This window comes from Erinaceus europaeus, chromosome 7 (assembly GCF_950295315.1).
Source record: "Erinaceus europaeus chromosome 7, mEriEur2.1, whole genome shotgun sequence".
In the NCBI taxonomy this organism is placed as follows: Eukaryota; Metazoa; Chordata; class Mammalia; order Eulipotyphla; family Erinaceidae; genus Erinaceus; species Erinaceus europaeus.
The window spans coordinates 31,550,688-31,577,504 of NC_080168.1; the positions used below are offsets into that span (position 1 = coordinate 31,550,688).

General features: G+C 42.6%; 2 protein-coding genes and 1 long non-coding RNA gene across 3 annotated transcripts in view; 1 reads left to right on the forward strand and 2 right to left on the reverse strand.

Annotated features, from left to right (window-relative positions):
• LOC103111214 (cytochrome P450 20A1) overlaps positions 1-10,442 on the reverse strand; it is a 43,840-nt gene extending 33,398 nt beyond the window's left edge. The window contains exons 1-2 of the mRNA XM_060194104.1: positions 10,290-10,442; positions 3,148-3,197 (exon numbers count right to left, since the gene is read on the reverse strand). Coding sequence (XP_060050087.1) covers positions 3,148-3,197; positions 10,290-10,361 — 122 coding nt within the window. The 5' untranslated portion in view covers positions 10,362-10,442. The remainder of the gene's footprint in view (positions 1-3,147; positions 3,198-10,289) is intronic.
• LOC132539400 (uncharacterized) lies at positions 10,309-24,553 on the forward strand. Its single transcript, XR_009550657.1, has 3 exons — positions 10,309-10,443; positions 24,007-24,146; positions 24,285-24,553. It is a non-coding gene; the product is annotated as an uncharacterized LOC132539400 (long non-coding RNA).
• Positions 20,007-26,817, reverse strand: part of NBEAL1 (neurobeachin like 1) — a 135,334-nt gene continuing 128,523 nt past the window's right edge. The window contains exon 48 of the mRNA XM_060194103.1: positions 20,007-20,279. Coding sequence (XP_060050086.1) covers positions 20,178-20,279 — 102 coding nt within the window. The 3' untranslated portion in view covers positions 20,007-20,177. The remainder of the gene's footprint in view (positions 20,280-26,817) is intronic.

A 26,817-nucleotide genomic window follows, 5' to 3' on the forward strand; every position in this document is an offset into this window, starting at 1 on the left:
CAGATACACAGAGAGAAAAAGAGTGAAAGACACCATAGCACCAAGCTTCCTCCAGTGTGATGGGGACTGGGCTCCATGAGTCACACACAGCAAAGCAGTGCACTATCCAAGTGAGCTAGTTTGCTAATATCAGCAACCCCTCATCTATTCTTTAAATAACAAAGGGGGGAGGGTTGTGTGAAGTACAAGGACCGGCATAAGGATCCTGGTTTGAGTCCCTGGCTCCCCATCTGCAGAGTGTTCGGTGAAGCAGGTCTGCAGGTGTCTATCTTTCTCTCCCCCTCTGTCTTCCCCTCCTCTCTCAATTTCACTTTGTCCTATACAACAACATCAGTTGCAACAATAACAACAACAACAAGGGCAACAAAATGGGAAAAATAACCTCCAGGAGCAGTGATTTGTAGTGCAGGCACTGAGCCCCAGAGACAACCCTGGAGGCAAAAAATAATGCGGGGGGGATAGGGGCCGAGTGGTGGTGTACCATGTTAAGTGCACATAGTGCAGAGCATGGGGGGCTGGCGCAATGATCCTGGTTCAAACAGCTGGCTTCCCACCTGCAGGGGGGATGTTTCACAAGTGGTAGAGCAGGTTTGCAGGTGTCTCTCCATCTCTCTCCCTCTCAATTTCTCTCTGTCCTATCCAACAACAATAATAACAGAAGGAAAAAAAATGGCCTCCAGGAGCAGTGAATTTGTAGTGTAGGCACCTAGCCCAAGCAATAACCCTGGAGGGGATATGTAAGTAACATTAAAGGACATAAATTATGGTAAGGACATGTATGATACAGTAAATCCTAACAATGGGATTTTCAATGTAAACCTAACTGCCAAATAATTTGGGTATAAGAGTAAGTAACTATTGCCTTCTTAAACCCTAAGACAGCAGGAACCTTCCCCTTCCTCTATAAAGCCCATATTTCTCCCAGTCCTGAAACCTCTGGGGTGGGGCTTGCTTTTTTGCATGTTTTCATACCAACTGATACTGTATCTGCTGATCCCAACCGAATCATCGCAACCAATACCACCCCAGCATGATTCACTTCAGATTGTCAGGCGTGGAATGTCAACCCTCCAGCTTAATTACTCTGGTGAGACCTTTCCTAGCTCATGGGACTCCTTAATTCCATTTCAGGTGGTGCACTTCCTAACAAAGCCTCAATACCTAGATATAGACCAGGGCCCATAAGATAGGGCATATGTACACATGTATCTACAAGTTAGGGGAAAATATACACCTCAAAGCAATAGAGCACAGGGGTTGGGTGGTAGCGCAGCGGGTTAAGTGCACGTGGTGGAAAGCGCAAAGACCAGTGTAAGGATCCCGGTTCGAACCCCCGGCTCCCCACCTGCAGGGGAGTCGCTTCACAGCAGTGAATCCAGTCTGTAGGTGTCTATCTTTCTCTCTTCCTTTCTGTCTTCCCTTCCTCTCTCCATTTCTCTCTGTCCTATCCAACAACGATGACATCAATAACAACAACAATAATAGCTACAACAATAAAACAACAAGGGCAACAAAAGGGAATAAATACATATATAAATAAATATTTTTTAAAAACTAGGAAAGTCATGGGCTCCTAGGAATATACCTAAAATAGACCTACTAGTTTGTTCCAAAATGGAAACCCCAAATCTTCATCTGCAGGATTCTTGCATTTAGGTTCATGATTAGTCAACAATTTGTTCTGTTTTATATCTTAACTCTTTTTCAGCCACCGGTTCCAGAGGCTAGCATGATGCCAACCGGACCTTCCTGGGCAGACGACCCCACCAATGTGTCCTGGAGCCCTGCATCCCCAGAACCCTGCCCCACTAGCGAAAGAAAGAGGCAGGCAGGGAGTATGGATTGATCTGTCAACACCCATGTTCAGCGGGGAAGCAATTACAGAAGCCAGACCTTCCACCTTCTGCACCCCAGAATGATCCTGGGTCCATACTCCCAGAGGGTTAAAGAATAGAAAAGTTACCAGGGGAGGGGATGGGATATGGAGTTCTGGTCGTGGGAATTGTGTGGAATTGTACCCCTCTTAGCTTATGGTCTTGTCAATATCTCCATTTTATAAATTAAATTAAATAAATAAAACAGGAGGGGAATGTTTATGTTTATCAGACATACTTAGACCAGAACACTGCTCTCATCTGATATAAGGCAGTGTCAGGGATTAAACCTGTGCTCTCTGGGATCTCAGGCAAGCAAATCCTGTACTCTAACACTGAAAGCTCTCTCTGGCTCTCTCATGTCTTTCTATTTAACTTTCTCTCACTAAGGGGAAATGAAAACAATGAAAGATTTCCATTTATATAGCCCTTATTACTGTTAACAAAGTTGGGGTTTTAAGTTCACAGAAATTTATAGTAAATAAAGTACTCAATAAGCCAAGTAATATAAAATATGGTATATTTGTTTTTGCCTCCAGGGTTATGGCTGGGGCTCGGTGCCTGCACTATGAATCCATTGCTCCTGAAGGCTATTTTTCCCATTTTTGTTGCCCTTGCTGCTGTTATTATTGTTATTATTGCTGTTGTTGTTGCCAGATAGAACAGAAATGGATAGAGGAGGAGAAGACAAAGAAGGAAGAGAAAGATAGATTCCTGCAGACCTGCTTCACCATTTGTGAAGCAACTCTCCTACAGGTGGGGAGCTGGGGGCTTGAACCGGGATCCTTTTTTTTTTTTTTTTTTTCCCTCCTCCAGGGTTATTGCTGGGCTCGGTGCCTGCACCATGAATCCACCGCTCCTGGAGGCCATTTTTTTCCCCCCTTTTGTTGCCCTTGTTGTAGCTTCATTGTGGTTATTATTATTGCCCTTGTTGGACGCAATTCGTTGTTGGATAGGACAGAGAGAAATGGAGAGAGGAGGGGAAGACAGAGAAGGGGAGAGAAAGATAGACACCTGCAGACCTGCTTCACCGCCTGTGAAGCGACTCTCCTGCAGGTGGGGAGCCGGGGGCTCGAACCGGGATCCTTACGTCGGTCCCTGTGCTTTGCGCCACATGCGCTTAACCCACTGTGCCACCGCCCGACCCCCTTTACACCGGTCCTTGGGCTTTGCGATGTGTGCACTTAACCTGCTGTTCTACCACCCAGCCCCCTGCCCTGACATGGTATAGTTTTAACACCAAAAAAAAAAAAAAAAAAAAATCATTACTCACTTTTCTTCTGTTGGAGTAATCCCTGGAATTCCTGCAGCTTGTCTGAAAGCCTTAAGGTAAAAATAAAAAATAAGTTAGAACAACAAACTATCACACATTCTATAGACCTGATGCTTTGCTAAGATATCTGCAGACCTCAAATGATGTCTCTCTTTTGAACCAGGGATATAGTATAGAGGCTATGCAAGACTTTCTGCCCAGGTGGTGGCACCGGGTTAAGTGCACATAGTGCAAAGTTCAAGGATCTGCGCAAGGATCTGGCTCCAGCCCCCGGATGCCCACCTGCAGCGGGGACACTTCACAAGTGGCGAAGCAGGTATACAGCTGTTTCTCCTTCTCCCTCCCTCCCTAACACCTTTTCCCGCTCAATTTCTCTGTCCTATCCAATAAAATGGGGAGGGGGAGTGGCTGCCAGGTGCAGTGGATTCTTAGTCCTGGCACTGAGCCCTAGCAATGACGCTGGAGACAGATAAATAAATAAATAAATAAATAAAAGACTTTCATGCCTGAAGATCTGAGGACCCAGGTTCAATCTTCAAATTCACAACACCACCATAAACCAGAGCTGAACAGAGTTTTAGTAAAAACAAACATGGGGCCAGATGATGGCGCACCTGGTTGAGCACACGTATTACAGTGCGCCAGGATTTGGGTTCAAGCCCCTGGTGCCCACCTGCAGGGGGAAGCTTCACAAGCAGTGAAGCAGTGTTGCAGGTGTCTCTGTCTCTCTCCCTACCACCCCCTTTCCTCTTTAATTCTGGCTCTCTCTATCCAATAAATAAGTAAAGATAATTTTTAAAAGTTAAAAACAAACCTCAGCGGTCGGGTGATAGCGCAGTGGGTTAAGTACACGTGGCACAAAGTGCAAGGACCGGCATAAGGATCCCGGTTCGAGCCCCCAGCTCTCTACCTGCAGAGGAGTCGCTTCACAGGCAGTGAAGCAGGTCTGCAGGTGTCTATCTTTCTCTCCCCCTCTGTCTTCCCCTCCTCTCTCCATTTCTCTCTGTCCTATCCAACAACGAATGACATCAACAACAACAATGACCACAACAAGTCTACAACAAGGGCAACAAAACGGGGAAAAAATGGCCTCCAGGAGCAGTGGATTCATAGTGTAGGCACCGAGCCCCAGCAATAACCCTGGATGCAAAAAAAAAAACCCTCATCAAGTTTATTAAATCTCAGAAATTATTTCTGTATTAAAATACAAAAACTGGCATAGGGCTCATTGGTTGAAAACATATGCAAGGCACTGGGTACTATCTTTGGCACCGTGTGAGAGAGAAACAAATAAAAACAAGTAGAACTCCATGGATGGTGAAGTGATATTTTGCATGTTGTCTGTCTCACTTATTCATTAAAAAAAAAAAAAAGTGTCTGGCAGTAGCGCAGTGGGTTAAGCGCACATGGTGCAAAGTGAAAGGACCAGCTTAAGTATCCCAGTTCGAGCCCCCAGCTCCCCACCTGCAGGGGAGTCGCTTTACAGGCGGTGAAGCAGGTCTGCAAGTGTCTTACTCTCCCCCTCTCTCTTCCTCTCCTCTCTCCATTTCTCTCTGTCCTAACAACGACGACATCAATAACTACAACAATAAAACAAGGACAACAAAAGGGAATAAATATTTTTAAAAATTAAATAGGGTGTCAAGGGAGCACACACTTTATCATGCACAAGATCCTGGGTTCAGGCCCTTGGGCACCACATGGGAACACCAAGTAAAGGGGAAGTTTCCTGGGCAGGGATGTCACGCTGTGGTCCTCTGTCTCTTTCCTTCTCTGTCTCTCACCCTTTACCTGAAGAAAAGCGTTGCCCAGGAGCAGATAAATCACACTAGCGCAAAGCTATGATAGCAAAAAAATAAATGAGAGTCGAGGAGGTGGCTAGTGGTAGGATACATGCAAGACAGACTCAGGCTGATTCACAAACCACATGAACATATATAAAACCTGAATTCCAGGAATGGAAAAGAAATGTCTTAATTCTCTTCCTCTACATCAATTAACGTGGAGAATTCAGCATCCACTCTATATCCCTTAATACACAAATAAGCATAATTTCCTCTGCTCCATGACTACAAATGGTGCCAATCTGGCCTAGCTTTTTAGAAAAATCAATGCCATGGATATAATAGTTTCAGTCCTAAAACAGTTCTCTTCTTCTCATAAACAATTTTACCAAAATACATTATGATATTGATCTTTTGCTTTTATGAAGCCATCACTATGCAGCATATAGAGAACGTAAAATAATCAAGGAAAATCAAGGAAGTAAGAGTCTCCAACAGAGGTGAAGAGAATACCCACAATGATAGTAAAAAGGCAAGACCTCTAAAGCAGAACAAGGCAGTGACCACAGCTGACCAGGGAAAGTGGGGGAGGACTCCACCCAAGATTTCTTCACTCAGAAGTAAACACAACTGAGATTATCTACACCTGATGCCACATGAAACCTAGAATGAATCCCAAATTATCCCTCACCCCGGCTCCCCACCTGCAGGGGGAGGGGTCACTTCACAAGCCTGCAAGTGTCTCTTTTCCCTCTCTTTCTATCACCCCTCCCCTCTTCTCTCTGTCCTATCCAATGGAAATAAAAGAGATAATAAAAAACGTTTTAGGGGACTGGACAGTGATGAACTGTCCTTCTGTGGGTCCTTGTGCTTCATACTATGTGTGCTTAATGCAATGCACCACCGTCTGGACCCCTAAAACATTTTTTATTATCTTTATTTATTTATTGGCTAGAGACAGCAAGAAATTGAGAGGGAAAGGGGAGACAGAGAGGGAGAGAGACAGAGAGACACCTGCAGCCCTGCTTCACCATTCATGAAGCTTTCCTCCTGCAGGTGGGGGCCAGGGGCTCCAACGTGGGTCTTTGTGCACTGTAACACGTGTGCTTAACCAGGTGCGCCACCAGCCAGCCCTTGTCTTCTGTTCTCACATCAATTTTCCCCTCGTGGCTGGGGAGATAGCACTGTAGCATGGGCACTAGACTTGCATGCTGTGGTCTCAGAGGTCCCAAGTTTAATCTGCAGCACTGTCATATGCCAGAGCAGAGCAGAGAGAGAGAGAAGGGGGGGGAGAGGGAAAGAGAGTGTTCCTCTCTCAAATAATCTTTCTTTTAAAGATTTATTTATTTATGATAAAGAGACAGCCGTCTAGAGCATGCCTTTGACACATGTAATGCTGGGGATCAAACTCAGAACCCTAATCTTCTAAGTCAACACTATAGCCACTAAACTACCTCCTTGATCGTTTACATAGTTTTTTTTTATTGCCACCAGGGTCATCACTGGAGCTTGGTGCCAACATTATGAATCCACTGCTCCTGGTTGCCTGTTTTCTTTCTTAATTTCTTTCTTCTTACTTTTTTTTCTTCTTTTTTTGCCTCCAGTGTTATCGCTGGGGCTTGGTGCCTGCACTATGAATCCACTGCTCCTGGAGGCCATTTTTCCCATTTTTGTTGCCCTTGTTGTTACCTATGTTGGTTTCATTATTATTATTGTCGTTGCTATTATTGTTAGATAGGACAGAGAGAAATTGAGAGGAGGGGAGACAGGGCAAAAAAGATAGACACCTGCAGACCTGCTTCACTGCCTATGAAGCAACTCCCCCTGCAGGTGGGGAGCTGGGGTCTCGAACTGGGATCCTTATGCCCGTCCTTGCACTTCATGCCATGTGTGCTTAACCCGCTGCACTACCACCAGACCCCCTTCTTACTTTTATTAAGACAGAGAGAAGCTGAGGATGGAGAGATAGACAGAAAAATACCTGCAAACCTAACTAATAAAACTTAACTAGTAAAATCTTAATTGCCATAAACTTATAACATCACACATTTAAAAAATTTTTTAATATCTTTATTGGGGTATTAATGTTTTACATTGGACAGTAAATACAATAGTTTGTACATTACATTTCTCATTTTTCCACATAACAATACAGCCCCCACTAGGTCCTCTGTCAGCCTTTTTGGACTTATACTTTCCCCCACCCGCCCACCCATCACTCCAGAGTCTTTTACTTTGGTGCAATACACAAACTCTAGTTCAGGCAAACCATAACACATTTTATTTAAACAAACAAACAAACAAACAAAAACAGCTGGGGAGGCAGTATAATGTTTATGCCAAAGGCTTTCCTGCCTGAGGCTTTAAAGTCCTAGGTTTACTCCCCAGAACCACCACAGCTGAACAATGCTAAGGTCTCTCTCTGTGTATCTTCAACTCTGTATTGTTCTCATAAAGATAAACAAAACATTAAAAATCAAAACAAAAAAATAACATACATGTTGAAATCTACCAGTGGATTCTCGCTTCAGACTAAAAAAGTCAAATCCTTAAAACGGCCTATGTAACTGTGGCCTGGGTAGTAGAGCAGGGGCTAAAGTGTTGGACCCTCGGGCATAAAGTCCTGAGTTCAATCCCAAGGCAATACATGTCAGAGTGATGTTCTAGTTCTCTCACCCTGTCTCATAAATAAAATTGTTAAAGGCCTAAAACTAAAACTTGTCTCTCATTCCCAATTCACACTTCTCACTGTCTACTCTTCATTTACTCCATGCAACCACAGCGCCTCCTTTGTTCTCCTGGAAACCAAGAAGTATACTCTTCAAAGAAGATCTGCATTTGCTATTCTCTTTTTTACCCGGAATACTTTCACGGACTACCTGAAAGGTTTGCACCCTCCTCAATGGATCTCTGCTCAAAGTCTCCTTAACTCTTCACCATCCCACTTTAAAATAAAAACCCTGAGGGCCTGGTGGTAGTGCAGCGGGTTAAGCAAGGATCAGGGTAAGGATCCCGGTTTGAGCCCTGGGCTCCCCACCTGCAGGGGCGTGGCTTCACAGGCGGTGAAGCAGGTCTGCAGGTGTCTGTCTTTCTCTTCCCTTCTCTGTCTCCTCTCTTGATTTCTCTCTGTCCTATCCGTCAGTAACAACAACAAGGACAACAAAAATGGGAAAAATGGCTGCCAGGAGCAGTGAATTCAAAAGTGCAGGCACTGAGCCCCAGAGATAACCCTGGAGGCAAGAAAAAAAAAATAAAAATAAAAACCTCGCTATTTTTCTCCAGAATACTTAACATACGAAATAAGTTAGGTGTATGTTGCCTATTTCCCCGTAACTACAACATAAATTGCACGAGTTAATGGTGTTCTATCTCATTTGCTCACTATTGCATGGAAACATATGTGACACACTAACTTGTTAAAAGAATAAAATTTGCAAGTCTGAAGAGAGTCTTTTAAAGATAACCGATTTCAAGAACTGGAGCCACTAAACTTTGAGTTTCTCAGAAAATAAATACTAGCAGCTATGATCCAGGAGATGGCACAGTCGCTTAAGCATGAGCTCCCAAGGTCAATCACCAGCATCTGCATGTGCCAGAATGATGTTCTAGTTCTCTCTCAACAAATAAGCAGACAAAAAGAAAAAAAAAGTCAATGTGATAGCTCACATAGGATAGTGTGTTGCTTTGTTCTGTGCAAGACCCAGGCATGAGGTCTACAGCCACCGCACTGGAGGAAGCTCTTTGGTGTGAGGTCTCTTTCTGTATCTGAAAATGTCAGCCTGGAGGGATGAAGCCCCAGAGATGGACCCCTCTCCCCCCAAAAAAGGGGGAAAAGAAAGAAGAAAGAAAGAAAGAAAGAAAGAAAGAAAGAAAGAAAGAAAGAAAGAAAGAAAGAAGAAAGAAAGAAAGAAAGAAAGAAAGAAAGAAAGAAAGAAAGAAAGAAAGAAAGAGGGAGAGAGAGAGAGGGGGGGGGGGGTCGGGCGGTGGCGCAGCGGGTTAAGCGCATGTGGCGCAAAGCGCAGGGACCGGAGTAAGGATCCCGGTTCGAGCCCCGGGCTCCCCACCTGCAAGGGAGTCGCTTCACAGGCGGTGAAGCAGGTCTGCAGGTGTCTGTCTTTCTCTCCCCTTCTCTGTCTTCCCCTCCTCTCTCCATTTCTCTCTCTCCTATCCAATAACGAATTGCATCAACAAGGGCAATAATAATAGCCACAACGAAGCTACAACAAGGGCAACAAAAGGAGGAAAAAAAAATGGCCTCCAGGAGCGGTGGATTCATGGTGCAGGCACCGAGCCCAGCAATAACCCTGGAGGAGGGAAAAAAAAAAAAAAAAAAAAGAAAAAAAAGAAAGAGAAAGAGAAAAGTTACTGGTAGTTCCAGACCTTTTGGTCACCATATTCTGATGGGATTCATTTCCAAACTTTGAAGACAATACTCAACAAGGACTATTTGGAGCCATCCAGCTGTTTTTTGTTTGTTTGTTTTTAATATGACTCCACCACCTCAACACCTACATGTTAAAGATGTTTATTTTTTTTTGTAGCATTTTCTTTTAAAAATGTTTTTAAGTAATTTACTTATTAATGAGAAAGGAGAGAAAGAACCAGACATCACTCTGGTACATGTGCTGCCAGGGATCAAACCCCAGACCTAATGTTTGAAAGTCCAATGCTTTACCCACTGTGACACCTCTTTTCCTTTATTTGCTTATTGGATAGACAGAGCCAGAAACTGAGATGGGGGAGGTAGAGAGAAACCTGTATCCCTGGCTTCGCCACTCCTGAAGCTTCCACTTCGCAGGTGGGGACCGGGGGTTCAAAACCAGGTCCTTGTGCACTGCAACATGTGCACTCAAAACACCTCTGAAAATTGATCCTTTCCTCTTCCTGCCAGTGACAAATAGAGAAAGGCAGCCGGTGGGGCGAGGCGGCCCGGGCTTGCGCTCAGGCTACTCCAGGAGCCCAATGGCCTCCAAGGCCCCGCGAGGGGACACATCCCACCTGGACTGTCAGGACTTCGAGTTTCAGTAACGACAGATCAGAGCACTGACAGACAAGGCAGGCGACCCCCAAACCATGGGGAGGAAGCTCAACAATGGGAGCTCCGGGTAAGGAACGTGGCGCCGCCCGCAACGCCCTCCACATAGTGCAGCTGCCTGGAGCCCGCGGTGTCACGTGGCCGGGGATTGACACGTGACCCTCTCCCGCGACCCCGGGGAGTGCCACGTGACCCCCGTCCCGCGCCCACTCACGGGATCCTCCCTCCCTCAGGCCCGCCCCCGCGGCCCGCGGGGAGCCCAGCAGCCTCGACGTCCACGAACTGGCTCGCGGGCCTGGGGCAGCGACCCAGATGGAAGTTACCGGGTAGAGGTAGAGCACCGCCGCCACCAGCGCCAACAAGAAGGTCACGGCGAAGATCGCGAAGTCCAACATGGCTCTGGACTCGCGGGAGCCACGTCCGGGAACGGCCGGCTGAGCCAGGCGCTAGGCGCGCTGGCCGGACCTGCAGGCTCAGGTGGGCGGGGCCCGGGGGCCGGCCAGCCAATGAGCGCGCGGGGAGGGCGAGGCGCCAGGCGGCCACGCGGCGGGACACCGCTGCCCGGCACGCCCATCACTTGGCTGCTGAGCTGCCCAGGGCGCCGCCTGGCCTCTCCAGAAGTTAGGAGTCAACACTCTGTCCTCACGGACAGTTTCTGCACTAGGTTTAAGACTGAAACCGCGGTGCATGGTGGTGGAAATAGACCTAAGTAGGAGGTGAGAATGTTGCAGACACTCGTCATGGGGAGATGAAAAAGTGTACCCATTTGTCAGCTGTGCTGTGGCAACAACTATACTGTGAACCATCTAACCCCCAATAGAATGATGATTCTCAATAGAATGAGTCCTAGATAATTGTGAGCGAATTGGTGGGCATGGTCTCCTGTCAAAATTAGTAATGTAGATTTTTCTTTCTTGTTTCTTTTTTAAAACTTTTTAATTATATGTATTTATTTGTTGGGTAGAGACGGTCAGAAATCAAGAGGGAAGGGGGAGATAGAGAGGTTGAGAGACAGAGAGACACCTGCAGCCCTGTTTCACTTGTGAAACTTTCTCCCGGCAGGTGGGGACTGGGGACTCGAACCTGGGTATTTGCACATTGTAACATGTGCGCTCAACCAGGTGCGCCACCACCCAGCCCCACTCTCTTGGTTTCTTTCTATGGTTACAGAAGGTTTATTGGAATAAACAAATTAAGAGATAGTCCACCTAGAGAAGAAAAGGGCAGACAGTAAAGAAGCATCTGCCGCAAAGGTGAGACAGAGGGAGACATGTTGGCAAAGAGAGCCCATTGCCCTGTAAAGCTGATTTTCTAAACTTCCATACTGTAGAAATTATACCACAGTTTCCAGTAGGAGTAAATTAAATATCTCATGACATTGAATAAAAGTGGCATCTGGGGTCTGGGTGGTGACGCACCTGGTTGAGCTCACGTTACAGTGGGCAAGGACCCAGAAGCCCCCCCCATCCCCACCTACAGAGGGACAGCTTTGCGAGTGGGGAAGCAGGGCTGCAGGTGTCTCTGTCTCTCTCCCTCCCTATCACCCCCTTCCCTCTCGATTTCTGCCTGTCTCTAACAAGTTTTAAAAATTAAAAGAAAATTGTTTTTAAAAAGTGTCATCTGCTTGAACACTTAGCATTTGTTGTCTTGAACATAAAAGTTCTTCTGGGATCTCTCTATGTGTCTTATCTCAATACTTGACATGAATAATAATGTGAGGCAAGATCCCGCTACACACTGGTACTGAAGCAAATGAAATTTATTTTTTATTTTTATCTAAATATTATTTGCTTCCATGGTTATCGCGGGGGGCTCAGTGCTTGCACTACCAATCCACTGCTTCTGGAGGCCTTTTCCCCCACTTCATTTTTTTTTTTTTTTTTTTTTTTGGATAGGACAGAGAGAAATTGAGAGGGGAGGGTAAGATAGGGAGAAAGAAAGGTAGACTCCTGCAGACCTGTTTCACCACTTGTGAAGCGACAACACAATTCCCGCCACCAGAACTCCATATCCCATTCCCTCCCCTGATAGTTTTCCTATTTTTTAACCCTCTGGGAGTATGGACCCAGGGTCATTATGGGGTGCAGAAGATGGAAGGCCTGGCTTCTGTAAAAGCTTCCCTGCTGAACAGGTGTTGTCAGGTTGATCCATACTCCTAGCCTGCCTCTCTCTTTCCCTAGTGGGGCAGGGGTCTGGGAAGGTGGGGACATTCATTGGTGGAGTCATCTGTCCTGGGAAGTTCAGTTGGCATCATGGTAGCATCTGGAACCTGGTGGCTGAAAAAGAGTTAAGATAGAAAGCAGAGCAAATTGTCCTTCTTAATTTGTATTAGAGACACACTAAGAAACATGTACTGGGGGGATCGGGCTCAGCGGGTTAAGTGCACATGGTGCCAAGCGTAAGGACCGGTATAAGGATCCCAGTTCAAGCCCTGGGCCCCCCACCTCCAGGGGGGTCGCTTCACAAGAGTATTTCTCTTTACTGTCCTGGCTTTGCCGAGATTTTGCACCTGCATAGCTGCAGCAGTCACAGCAAGCTTTTCTTCCTTTCTTTTTTAAAAATAAATTTCTCCCTTTCCTTTTTAAAATTTTTTAATATTTATTTCCCCTTTTGTTGCCCTTGTTTTTTGTTCTTGTTGTAGTTATTGTTGTTATTGATAGCGTTGCTAGATAGGACAGAGAGAAATGGAAAGAGGAGGGGAAAGACAGAGAGGGAAGAGAAAGATAAGACCCCTGCAGAGCTGCTTCACTGCTTGTAAAGCAACTCCTCTGCAGGTGGGGAACCAGGGGCTCAATCTCCCATCCTTGCACTTCATGCCACGTGTGCTTAACCCACTGCGCCACTACCCGACTCCCCTTCCTTTCCTTTTTCTTTTTTCCTCCCTCCTTCAATTTTTCCATTTCAACCACAGAGAAGAAACAAAGAGAAAAGATACTACAACACTGTCCCAACAATTAGGAATCTTTTCCTTGTGGCATGTTTCCAAGTAGTGCTGAGGCTGGAAACTGGGTTCTTATACATGGTAAAATGTGTGCCCTACTGAGGAAACCATTGACCAGTCCTTCTATTTTTCCTTTTCATAATTCAAAGTTAAGTCTTCCCTTCTCCTACTTGTTAGTTTTTCTGAATTCTACTTACTCTATGTGCCAAGGTTTACTGTAGACACTTAAGAACTCTACAGGAATTTGATTTTTGTTTTCTTTGAAAAATAACTTGAAGCTGGGATCCAGGAGGTGGCGCAGTGAATAAAGAAAGACTGGACTCTCAAGCGTTGAGGTCCCAAGTTCAATCCCCGGCAGAACCACCGGTCCTTGCGCTTTGCGCCACCTGCACTTAACCCGCTGCGCTACCTCACTCTCTTTCTATCTGAAAAAACTGGTCCTGAACAGTGAAACTCATCAGTGGGGAAAAAATAAATGTGGAAGTGTTAAGTATTTGCTTTTAAATATAACAAAACAAACAAACATGGTGAGTCAACATGACCATTACCTTATGCACACAGGACTATAAGATATATATATGATAGAATGGAGTCAATTTTCTGCTTAACAAAAACTGTTTCAGTCTCTCGCTTACTAAGATGACTTAGCCAAGGACTCGGTCTAATCAAAGTCTTAACTGAGAATTATAAATCAAAAGAAGAAAGCAACATTATTTTTATTTTGATTCAAATCAATTCTCATATACAAAGCTAATCTGTTATATACAAAATAAATGTACATTCTTAAAAAATGTTAGAATACAAATTTCCAAAGCTCTAAAAGAGGTGCGTAATTTCAATTTTCTCTTCAGTCATGCTATACAGAAACACATCACAGCTGCTTATATACACACACAGGAAAAAAAAATTTAAAACAGCACTCAATATAACAAAACATACATCACATATATTTAATTTAAAAAAGGTAAGGGAAGAACGTATTGCACCAAATAAACAGTAAGGTCATGATTGAATACTAATCATAACATTTACACATCTTTGTTAAGTTGAAAACTTTCCCAACTCTAAAGCCTTTTTATTGGCATACAAATATTCACTGAGTCACAGTTTACAGTCAATAATCAGATATAAATAAGGCTTAATCTCCTTTTTCATGGTTAATTCCAGTAGGCTAAATGAAAAGAAACATTTCTTTCTTTCTTTATTATTTATTTTTACCAGAGCACTGATCAGTTCTGGCTTATGGTGGTGCAGGGGACTGAGCCTGGGACTTGGGAACCTCAGGCATGACAATCACTTTGCATAACCATTATGCTATTTATCTGCACCCAAGAAACATTTTATAGAACTAGGTATCTTTTAAATTCCTTATTTAAGTAGCAGCACAATTTGCAGGTGTTTTCTTTTAGATAAGTCATTCTGAATATTCTAAGCTTCTCTGCTCTGCCCAAGTGCTAGCATTTAAGTCATCTCTGAAATGCTCCTACGTAGTCTGGGCCCTAGAAAAACTGCCAAAAGTAACAAATCATTTATGATCAGTATTTTCTGGTCTAAACAGATTGGCTATTGCAGCAACCTAATAGGAAATAGTTGTAGCTAGAACTGTTTCTTTGCTAAATTTATTATTCCTGTAAAGGCAGGTAGTTGAGGGACAATTATACCTGACAGGTATTTCTGAAGAAAACATACCAACCACATGGTTTTCTAACATTTTTTTCTTATGCAAAGCTAACTGTAAAATAAACAATATGCATCAAGATATTTGGTGATGGTATTCATGAATCAAAAAGCAATAAAAAGAATAGAAACAATACAAAAATGTAATAAACAATAAGATCTAGTGTAACGTGTCATAATTTAGGGAAAAGTGTAGTACTTAACAAATAAACAAAAGCACTGTTGAAAAAATGGCTAGATTCAAAGTAAGTAAGTATGGTTGTGGTCAACATTTGAATAAAATTCAAGTGAGGAATGATAACACTATATAGTTATTGCTCAATGCCATTGAAAAAAGTACCACTGATATAGATATAGGAAAACTCCCAATGTTCCGGATGAGACCAAATTGAAAACAAATGAAATGTTGAGCATGTGTGATATAAATATATTTATCAGGCAAAGGGAGTTGCCAAGAATGGGTACTGGACTGGGAGGTGAGGCAGTGGATAAAGTCTTGAACTCTTAAACACTGCTCAGCTCTGGCTTATGGTGGTGCAGGGGATTGAACCTGGGACTTCAGAACTTAAGGCATGAGAGTCTCTTTGCATAACCATTATACTGTCTACCTCTGCCCATAAATAAATCTAAAAAAAAAAAAAAAATCAAGAATGGATTATTTGTTGTAGTGAAAAAAAATATTTAAGATTAGTCATACACTGGGAAAGAGCAGTTTGAGTTGATAAGAAGAGTAAATATTAAGGTTAAGAGTAACAGAAAAAGAACAATAATAGATTCAGAAAGAAAAGAAATGGTATGTGTATTTCTGATTATCAGTCCAAAACTGTGTCCTTAAGACAGACTTGAGAGCTTGTTTGGAGGTTCTAGAAAGGGAGCACAGCTACCCATACCCTTGACTGAAGACCAGTCTGTCTCTATTTGGGGAAGGCCATCCTCTTTGACTGAGCGAAGTCCCTCCAGCTTCGGGGGGGGGGGATGCACATGGAGCGGTGAGGGAGGAAGGGGACACCCGCCTAGACAGCCAGATCAGCCGAATCAACCCTGGAAATCAATGGGGTGACAGATGTTGTAGCCAGATCGCCCTCACATCCATTAAGATAGAATTGAAATCATTTGTGGAAGATAAGTTTAAAAATGTATTTGAAGGGGGGCTGGGTGGTGCACCTGGCTGAACTCCAGAGTTACTGTGTGCAAGGACCCAGGTACAAGTCACCAACCCTACCTGTTGGGGGGGGGGGAGCTTCATAAGCAGTCAAACAGTTCTGCAAGTGTCTACCTCTTCTTCACTCTCAATTTTTCTCTGTCCTACTAAATATAAAGAGAATAAATTTAAAATAAAAGATTTTTTTTTAAAAAAAGTCCTCCAAGGAATGGTGCATTCTTTGTGCAGGCACCAAGTCCCAGTGATAACCCTGGTGGCAATTAAAAAGAAAAAGAATGTATTTGAAGAAGTCAACTTTCAACTTCTGCATACATATTATCTGGATTTTATGCAGTGTTTACACATAAAGCAGTTCACACACTTGCATCTCTTCAAGGAAAGGTGATAAAAGACAACACCACTCATTTTATAAATATATAAAAGGAGCAAACCACTTTAAATTTCAATTAAAGACGTCTATTAGTAATTTCTTTAGTAATAATGATACAAAATATGTGGAAAGGCAAAGGTCACTATGCCTGTCTTACTAGATAAATAAGTTAAATAAATAACAGGTATAAGGGTTGGGTGATGGTGTGCCTGGTTGCTACTATGCGCAAGAACCCCAGTTGGAGCCCCAGGTCCCCACCTGCAGGGGGAAAGTTTTGCAAGTGGTGAAGCAGTGCTGAAGGTCTCTCTCTCTGTCTCTCCCTCATCCCTCTTGAATTCCTGGCTGTCTCTATCCAATGAATAAGGAGAATTAAACATTAAAAAAGGAAGTATATTCATTAAAAAATAACTGGTATACAAGCAGTTAGTTATTTTTATGAATTATTCATTGATAATCTGAGTTGAATCTTTTTTGCAACTTGTAAGCATCCAAAGTTAACTTTCTAACCCAATACTATGTAACCTTAAAAATAAAGAAAACTTAGGGCAAGCAGTGGTGTACCCAGTAGAGAGCACATGTTACCATGCACAAGGACCTGGGTTTGAGCCCGTGCTCCCCAACTGCCTGAGGGATGCTTCAGGAGCAGTGAAGCAGGTCTGCAGGTACAAAGGACTCTGGGTAAGGAGGACAGAGAGAGGGAGGCTTTCAGGTAGGTCCTGGTACATAGTGATAGCAAAGAACCTAAGCTGGGGGCAAGTGTGTTTTGCAGACACCTGTTATGGCAAGATGAGAATTTTGTACCCATGTGCCAACTATTGTATTATAAACTATTAACTTCCCTGTTAAAAAAATAAAGGCTGGGCTGAAGAAATACTTCACACTTGGATAGTGTGTGGCCTTGCTATTTGCATCAGCCAGGTTCAAGTCCAGCCCCCCACTACATTGAAGAAAGCTTCTATGCTGTGGTCTCTTACTCTCTTTGTATCTAAGGGGAGGGGGGAGAGAAAGGGAAGGAGGGGAGGAGGGTGGGGGAGAGAGAAAGAGAGAAAGAGGGGGAAGAATAGAGCCCCCCCCCACCGGCTCCCTGTCTGCAGGGAGCCTTCACAGGCGGTGAAGCAGGTCTGCAGGTGTCTATCTTTCTCTCCCCCTGTCTTCCCCTTCTCTCTGCATTTCTCTCTGTCCTATCCAACAATGTCAGCAATAACAATGACAACGACGACAATAAATAAAAAGGGGGAAAAAAAAAAAAAGAGGAGGCAGTGGCTTAGTTAATAATAGAACCAGAACAGCACTATCTTGCTAGGAAAAGAACATAGAACCACATGCTTGAGAATCCAAAGCCCTATCCACTGTGCCACTTCCTAGGTCACTAAATAAATCAGTAAAAAAAAAAAAAAAGTTAAATAAAAACAACAGTGCATGACCCAGAGTTAAGCCTGGCCCTCACTGTACTGAAGGAAGATTTGATCTTTCTGTTTCTTTCTAGCTGAGAAGAAAAGAAAAAAAAGAGTCAGCCTAGAGTAGTGAAGCCCCAGAGATGACAAAAATATAAGACACTATTATATGAAAATATCTGAACAAGTAGATAAAAGAAAAACTTCTGAAGGCTTGATTTAGAAAGCTTTCCCCAAAACCAACACCTAAGATACAATATAACAATTGTGTTGATACTGTTGATCTGAAATTTCCTTAAAAAGACAAAAAAATTAGAGTAGAATAGATAAAGTAGGAGAAGCAATAATTATTATGACAGTATCTTTGCTGCCCTGAGGCATTTTCAAATTCCTCAAGTCCTAAGAAAGGATTAGTTCTGCTTTATATTCCTTAGGACAGCTTATTTCTGTTACTTACCTAGCCATAACTATTTGAGTAAAACAAAGGATTTTAAATGACAGAGAAAACTATTCTTTAACTTTTCATTACACCTAACTCAGAATATTGGATGTATTAGTGTGTGTGTGTGTGTGTGTGTGTGTAGTTATAAAGTTACAAGACAGAGAACTATAGAGGGAAAATTTCCCAAAGATTCAACTGAAAGTCAGCTGTATATAAATAAATTTTATTATTTCCAGTGAAAAAAGGAATAGTTATTTTAAGAAGCTATTGTTGTAAAAAGCTTTTTTTTTTCTCTCTCCTTTTTTCTGGTCATAGAGTCATTTAAGAAAGCCATGTAACCAACCACACATTGCTTTAAAAATGCAGTTAGCATACAGAATTTTGCTTTCAGGGAATTAATTTTCCCATGCCAAGGCACTCTCAGAATAGACACTCAGTTGTTAATAATTATCTGGCAAGACAGCTCACTAGGGTGGGGGTGGCACACCAGCTCACTTGGATAATGCGCTGCTTTGCAACATGCAGGACTCAACTCAGTCCCCCCCTCCACTGAAGAAAGCTTTGGTGCTGTGGTTTCTTTTCCCTTCTCTCTGTGCCTTTCTGTTTCACTCTCTCTGAAAGGGGGTGGGGAGGAAGTCAGTGTGGAGCAATGTAGCATAGGAGCTCCCCCCCCCAAAAAAAAGGAGGGAGATGGTAACAAAGCTGGGAACTAGGGAGTCGGGCGGTAGCGCAGCGGGTTAAGCGCACTTGGCGCAAAGCGCAAGGACCGGTGCAAGGATCCCGGTTCGAGCCCCGGCTCCCCACCTGCAGGGGAGTCACTTCACAGGCGGTGAAGCAGGTCTGCAGGTGTCTGTCTTTCTCTCCCCCTCTCAGTCTTCCCCTCCTCTCTCCATTTCTCTCTGTCCTATCCAACAACAATGACATCAGTAACAACAAAAATAATAACTACAACAATGAAACAATAAGGGCAACAAAAGAGACTAAATAAATACAACAAAAATAAAAAAAAAAAAAATAAAAAAAAAGCTGGGAACTAGCCTTCTTTGTCCTGCGTGAGACTAGGAGAAGCTTTCTTATTATGGTATTGTTTCATCTCTAAAAAAGTTGGCCTATAGTAGTGAAGATCCAGTTAAAAAACTTTAAAGCCCCAATTTAAAAAAATCCTGACCTGAAGTGAAAAGATAACTTTAAAGTACCACATTTAACAATCTCTTTGAGTACCAAAAAAAATTATCAGTCCTTTCCTTTAATATCTTGAATAATAAATTGTAATGTAACATTTAACTATATTAATTACAATTAATTCTAAAAGTTAAATATAACATAAAACAGATATATGTATTTTTAGAAGTTATTTTATGTAGATGACTTAAGATACCCATACCTTTCCAATTCATTCATCAATCACAATGAAATTTCAAGTCAAAAATGCAATATAGCTAAGTTTAACTTGGCAGATAAAATTGTGCTGTAATGCTACTTAAAAGGACTCAATTGTCAAAAATCATAACCAGCATTTGAGTTTGTTATACTATTAATGAAGTACATCAGTTAAATGTATCTCTTATTCTACTTAACCTTTATTATTTAAGGATGATAAATACATTTCAGCAAATTCTCATTACTAGTGTGCTAAGTAGTAGTAGAATGAGCAAATGCACAAGTTTTAATAGTTAAATATTTTAAATATGTGAAATCTCTGAGTTTATATTAAGTTTTGAAAATCCAAGTCTATAGGATATGACTTTAGATGGTGTGTCTTAAATCAATGTTCAGTAAATATGAAAATGAACAAAGAATGTATTAAAAGCCTTTCTTCTCAACTGTCCCATACTTTGCATTTTTATTGGGGATAAGTTAAATTTTGCTGTGTAGACTAATAAGCAAAATTAACCTAATTTCTTAATTTTTAGGAGTTTGTTTTTAAAATTTGATTTAATGTTTAGGAACCAGTGGATATAATTAATATATTTCCCTCAAAACTTCCTTAGCATAAACCAAGTCACTCAATAAGATAGAATTTAATAACGTTAAGCAACATTTTTGAAAATAGATAATTATATAATCTACATCTTTATATACATACCATACCAAATTTTGGTAATTCTTAAATATTTTCAGGGATAAAAGCCCTGAAATATTTCAGAGTGTTGAGAGATGTGGCTGAAGTGACAAAGCAATCAATCAAGTTTCAGTTATTCATTGTAGAAGATGGAAATAACAATTCACTTGAAATCTTGAGTGTTATATTCAGTTTCTCCAGCTGAAACCTGGCTGAATCGCTTGCTAGATCCCCAGAATTTTCGAGAAAGCTGACCTGGTCGTGCCTGTTTAAATAATGCAGATAAATGAATAAGAGATGTTATTAGGGAAGAAAGAAGAAGCAAAGAGAAACCATGCAAAAAAGAGTGTTGCTGTGGAAACGAGATTAATTTATATGCAGAATTATCAACATGTTAATGATTTTTGACTAAAAAAGACAAAAGAAAGGCTTTTTTTACATTAGTTGTATTTCAGCTATAAAATAATAATGGCCTCCCCCCAAAAAAACCAACCCCAAAGAGCCTGAATAGTTTTCAAAGAAGAGATGCATCTGACCCACAGACCTATGAAGAAATACTTATCATTAGAGAAATGCAAATTAAAACAGAAGTGCCATCCCACCTCACAAATGTGGCAATGTCCTACATCAACTAGACTAGTGTTGGCAAGGGTGTGCAGAAAAAGGGATTCTGTTACACTGCTGGTGGGAATGTAAACTGGGGCAGCCCCTTGGGGAAACTGGATGGAGAACCCTTAAATAAAAAGTGGAAATACCTCATGATCCAACAATACCACTCTTAAGGCATTTACCCAAAGGACATGAAAACACAAATTTGAAGAGATATATGCAGCCCTATTTTCAAAGCTGCATAGGGTGGAGGTAGCCTAAATGCCCACCATCAAATGACTGGCTAAAGAAGGTAAGGGGGTGGGGAGATAGCATCATGGTTCTGCAGACTTTCATGCTTCAGGCTCATCTGAGGTCCCAGGTTCAATTCCCAGGACCACCAGAAGCCAAAGTTTATCAGTACTCTGGTTTCTTTGTATCACTCTTTCATCAAAAGAATAAATTGGGGCAAAAGGATAGATAGCATAATGGCTGTTCAAAGAAACTCTCATGCCTGAGGCTCCAAAGTCCCAAAATGATCTCCTATACTACCACAAGCCAGAGCTCAGCAATTCTCTGGTTAAAAAAAGGGGGAGGCAGGTGGTAGCATAGCAGGTTAAGTGCACATGGTGCAAAGCACAAGGTTCCTGGTTCAAGCCCCCAGCTTCCCACCTGCAGGGGGGGTCACTTCACAGGCAGTGAAGCAGGTCTACAGGTGTCTATATTTCTCTCTCTCTCTCTGTCTTCCCCTCCTCTCTCCATTTCTTTTCTGTTGCATCCGGCAACAACAACATCAAGAACAACAATAATAATAACCACAACAACGATAAAAACAAGGACAATAAAAAGGAAAATAAATAAATAAAATATTTTTAAAAAGAAACTAATACTTTTTTTTTTTTTTACCTGAGCACTGTTCAGCTCTGGTTTATGGTGGTGCGGGGGACTGAACCTGGGACTTTGGAGCCTTGGGCATGAGAGTCTGTTTGCATAACCATTATTCTATCTACTCTTCACTCTCTAATACATTTTTTTTTAAAAGAAAGAAGTTATGGAATATATACTCCATACATAGGATACTACTTTATAATAAAAAAAAAAACAGAATTATGTGTCCTTTGGATGGAATTAATTATGCTTAATGAAATAAGAGGTGGAAGATAAACTCTTTACGGGGCACACCGATGTAAGTGCACATAGTATGAAGCACAGGGACCAGAGCAAGGATCCAGGGTCGAACCCCCAGCTCCCCACCTACAGGGGTTTCCTTCACAAGAAGTGAAACAGGTCTTCAGGTGTCTTTCTCTGTCCCTGTCCCTCTCTATCTTCCTATCCCCTTTCAATTTCTCTCTGTCCTATCAAAAACTAACTAATTAAATAAATAAATAAATATGGCCACCAGGAGCAGTGGATTCACAGTGCAGGAACCAAGCCCCAGTGATAACTCTAGAGGCAAAATAAAATAAAAAGAAGAAAACTTCTTTACCAGATAGTTTCACTCACATGTGGAATCTAGAGAACTGAAATACATGAACTTGCAAAGAAAGAAAGAAAGAAAGAAAGAAAGAAAGAAAGAGAGAAAAAAATCAACTGTCTCACAGACAATGAGAACTGCGGTGGTCAGTGTTGAGTGGGTGGGGGAACAAAACTTTAGTGGTGGGCGAGGTGGAGAACTGTATTCTATAACCTGTAGCCTTAAAATCTAGCAAAACACTGTTAATCACAAGTAAAAACAAAATAGCTTCGGGGGGTCAGGCGGTAGTGCAGCAGGTTAAGTGCACGTGGTGTGAAGCACAAAGACCATGTAAGGATCCCAGTTCAAGCCCGGCTCCCCACCTGCAGGGGAGTCGCTTCACTGATGGTAAAGCAGGTCTGCAGGTGTTGATCTTTCTCTCCCCCTGTCTTTCCCTCCTCTCTTGATTTCTTTCTGTCCTATCCAACAACAGCAGCAATGGCAACAAGAAGGGCAACAAAATGAGAAAAATAGTCTCCAGGAGCAGTGGATTCGTAGTGTAGGCACCGAGCCCCAACAGTAACTCTGGAGGCAAAAGATAAAGGGGGGGAGGGTTTGCAGACAAATTACTATGAAAAGTAGTTTGAACTTATGAAAGTAACATGTTTATACGGAGTTGTTTGTATGTGCATCTACAGGGATGCAGAGGTCACATAGGCTCCTAACCTGAATATGGGCCCCAGACCAAATCAGATGGGGTTTACAGTCAACAATATTTATACCCCTTTCCCATATTAGGGAGCTACTCTCTTCCCTGATCAAGCTTTCTGTTCCTTTTCCAGCCATGACATTATCTCCCCAGACAATAACTTGGATCCACCTGCATATCGGATTTTAGGCTCAGGGAAAAAACAAAAACAAACAAAAACTAGTATAGCCACAGGCCCTTTGGAATATAACTAAAATATGCCTACTAGCTATCTACAAAATGAAGGAACCCCCCCCCCAACTCTTCATCTGCACTATTCCAGCCTTTAGATCCATGATTGTTCATCAATTTGTTTGGCTTTGTATGTTAACCCTCTTTTCAGCCATCAGGTTCCAGGTGCTAGCATGATGCTGACCAGACTTCCCTGGACAGACGACCCCACCAATATGTCCTGGAACTCTGCTTCCCCAGGGCCCCACTCTACTAGGGAAAGAGAGAGGCAGGCTGGGAGTATGGATCCACCTGTCAACGCCCATGTTCAGTGGGGAAGCAATTAACAGAAGCCAGACCTTCCACCTTCTGCATCCCACAAAGACCTTGGGTCCATACTCCCAGAGGGATAAAGAATAGGAAAGCTAGGGGGTCGGGCAGTGGCGCAGTGGGTTAAGCGCATGTGGCGCAAAGTGCAAGGACCGGCATAAGGATCCCACTTCGAGCTCCCGGCTCCCCACCTGCAGGGGAGTAGCTTCACAGGCGGTGAAGCAGGTCTGCAGGTGTCTGTCTTTCTCTCCTCCTCTCTGTCTTCCCCTCCTCTCTCCATTTCTCTCTGTCCTATTCAACAATGAACAACATCAACAATGGCAATAATAATAACAACGAGGCTATAACAACAAGGGCAACAAAAAGGGGAAAAAATGGCCTCCAGGAGCAGTGGATTCATGGTGCAGGCACCGAGCTCAGCAATAACCCTGGAGGAAAAAAAAAAAAAAAGAATAGGAAAGCTATCAAGGGAGGGGATGGGATATGGAGATCTGGTGGTGGGAATTGTATAGAGTTGTACCCCTCTTATCCTATGGTTTTGTCAATGTTTCCTTTTTAGAAATAAAAAGTTTTTGAAAAGCATTATTCCTTCAAAGATCTTAAGTTCTTGTATTTTAAGTTATTTTATTATACAGTTGTTGAACACTATTTTTACTCATTGAAATAGTTTAAATTTTCTTTTCTCTTTTTTGCACTGCTCAGTTTTTGACTCTGGTGGTCCAATGGATTGAACCTGGAAAGAAGGAAAAAAGGAAAGAAGAATGGAAAGAAATTGCATACAAACATAATGGATATTTCATTCTCAAATGTTTGGCCAAATCAAAAATGACATATTACCTAAGGTATATATATAATTTTGCCTCTGGGGTTATTACTGGTGCTTGGTGCCACTTCTGCTGAAGACTATCCCCCCCTTTTGTTGCCCTTGTTGTTTATCATTGTTGTGGTTATTATTATTGTTGTCAATTGTTATTGGACAGGACAGAGAGAAATCGAGAGGAGGGAACACAGAAGGGAAGAGAAAGATAGACACCTGCAGACCTGCTTCACCGCCTGTACACTGAACACAGTGTTACCACCCAGCCCCCTTCTACAAGTTCATAGAAGATTTACTATGACCACTAACAGTAATTCGATGTCTTCTCTGAAATAACCCTTATAGCTGCCATATTTTAGATTTACTATCAATTAAAACTTGTAATGCCTAATTTAATTCCATGTAATGAAGTAAAATTTTCAGAAGCACTGAATTAGTAAATACAGTCAACTGTGTTTTGCTAGAAATAGTTTTAAGATTTACAATAACTGAATTTTTAGTCCTAGACATTGTCAACCACACTTAAGACTAACTGCAGGAAACTTGCTGGAAATTAGAATTAGATACATTATGATAGTTTTAATCTCAAATTACAAATGATGCTTTTATTATTTTTACATGGTTCTTTGCTTTCTGACACTGGGGTTATTGATAAATTCCAGTGGCCATTTTTCCTTTTATTATTATTATTTTTTTATTTAACAGGACAGAGACATTGAGAGGGAAAGGGAAGGTAGACAGAAAGCCAGCTGCAGGACTGCTTCACCATTTGTGAAGCTTCCTCTCTGCAAGTGGGGGCTAGAGGCTAGAGCATGATAACATGCTCTCAACTAGGTGAGCTACCACCTGGCCTCCAAATGAGCTTTTATTAAGAGACAAGTGACATAATCATACTGGCCATACTGGCCCACCCTGTCCAACGCTTGACGTCTTGTCACCCAATCTGGTCCCCTACGCCTACACTGAACTTCTCTGTCCCAGACTCTTGGAAACAGAGTTGGCAGTCAGCTGAGGTAAAGAACAAACACCTCATCACAGACCCCTGCAAGCGTCAACCCGGCTTTGACCTAGCACGTTATGATTGGGCCCTCCTCAATCACTATCGAACAGTCCATGGCCGGTGTGCCGCTATGTTCCATCGCTGGGGAGCCAGAGACGACCCGAACTGCCCCTGCGGCTACAGACAGACTATGACCCACATAGTCAACGACTGCCACCTCTCCAGATTCAAAGGAGGTCTCGAAACTTTACATCAGGTTCAACCTGACGCTGTTGACTGGCTACGGAAGAAGGGCAAACGCTAGAAGAAGAAGACTGGGCATTTCATATAAAGGAAGTTGTTTTATTATTTGAATCTATATTTTATTATTAAAGATTTACTAATTTACTTTTATGGAGGCAAAAGATATATATAGAGGGAGACTATGGAATTGATCAGTTCTTGGGGCCCTAGTCGGGGAGTTCTGGGATTCCCAAACAGACACAATGGGCCTAGACCTTGAATAAATCCCTCTCTCCATTGTTACCAGCCCTCTCTATCAGGAACAACACAATAGACCCCTTTGTGGGGCCCTATAGGGCCTTGCCTTCAACATGGAACAATGGCAGAGAATGTTAGATCCTCTGAAGGGAGGCTGGACAACATACTCTATACTACACCTGAGGAAGATGGGTCCTGAAATTGGGGCAGCTTAGAACGTTCCTACTCATAACCACAGGATGTGAGCTCAGATCTACAGAGATGCAGAGGTCACATAGGCTCCTAAGCTGAATATGGGCCCCAGATCATATCTAATCGATGGGGTTCACAGTCAACAATATTTATACAACTTTCCCATATTTGGGAGCTACTTTCTTCCCTGATCCATCTTTCTGGTCCTTTCTTCAGTGATGACATCATCTCACCAGACAATAACTTAGATCCACCTGCATATCACATCAGGCTCAGGAAAAAAAGAAAAACAAACAAACAAACTAGTATAGTCATAGGCTCTTTGGAATACAACTAAAATAGGACTATTAACTATATACAAAATGGAGACCCCCCCAACTCTTCATATGGACTTTTCCAGCCTTTAGTAGGTTCATGATTAGTCAACAAATTTTTTTGTTCTATATGTTAACTCTTTTTTCAGCCACTAGGTTCCAGATGCTAAAATACCCACCGAACTTCCCTGGGCAGATGACCACATCAATGTGTCCTGGAGCCCCGTTTCCCCACAGCCCCACCCCACTAGGGAACAAGAGAGACAGGCTGAGAGTATGAATTGACCTGTCAACATCCATGTTCAGCGGGAAAGCAATTACAGAACTGTAATTTCCATCTTCTGCACTTCCATAATGTCCAACTTCCATCTTCTGTACCCCATAACGTCTCTAGGTCCTTACTCCCAGAGGGACAAAGAACAGGAAATCTATCAGGGGATGGGATTGGATAGAGAGTTCTGGTGGTGGGAATTGTGTGGTGTTGTACCCCTCTTATCCTATGTTTTTTGTCAGTGTTTCCTTCTTATAAATAAAAATTAGGGATTCAACTTCCGGAGGCGGAGCTACGAGCAGCAGATAGCTTTCTCTCCTCTCCCCTCCCCTCCCCTCCCCTCCCCTCCCCTCCCCTCCCCTCCCCTCCCCTCCCCTCCCCTCCCCTCCTCTCCTCTCCTGGATCAACTAGGAATACCAAAGGAGACCACCCGGACCGA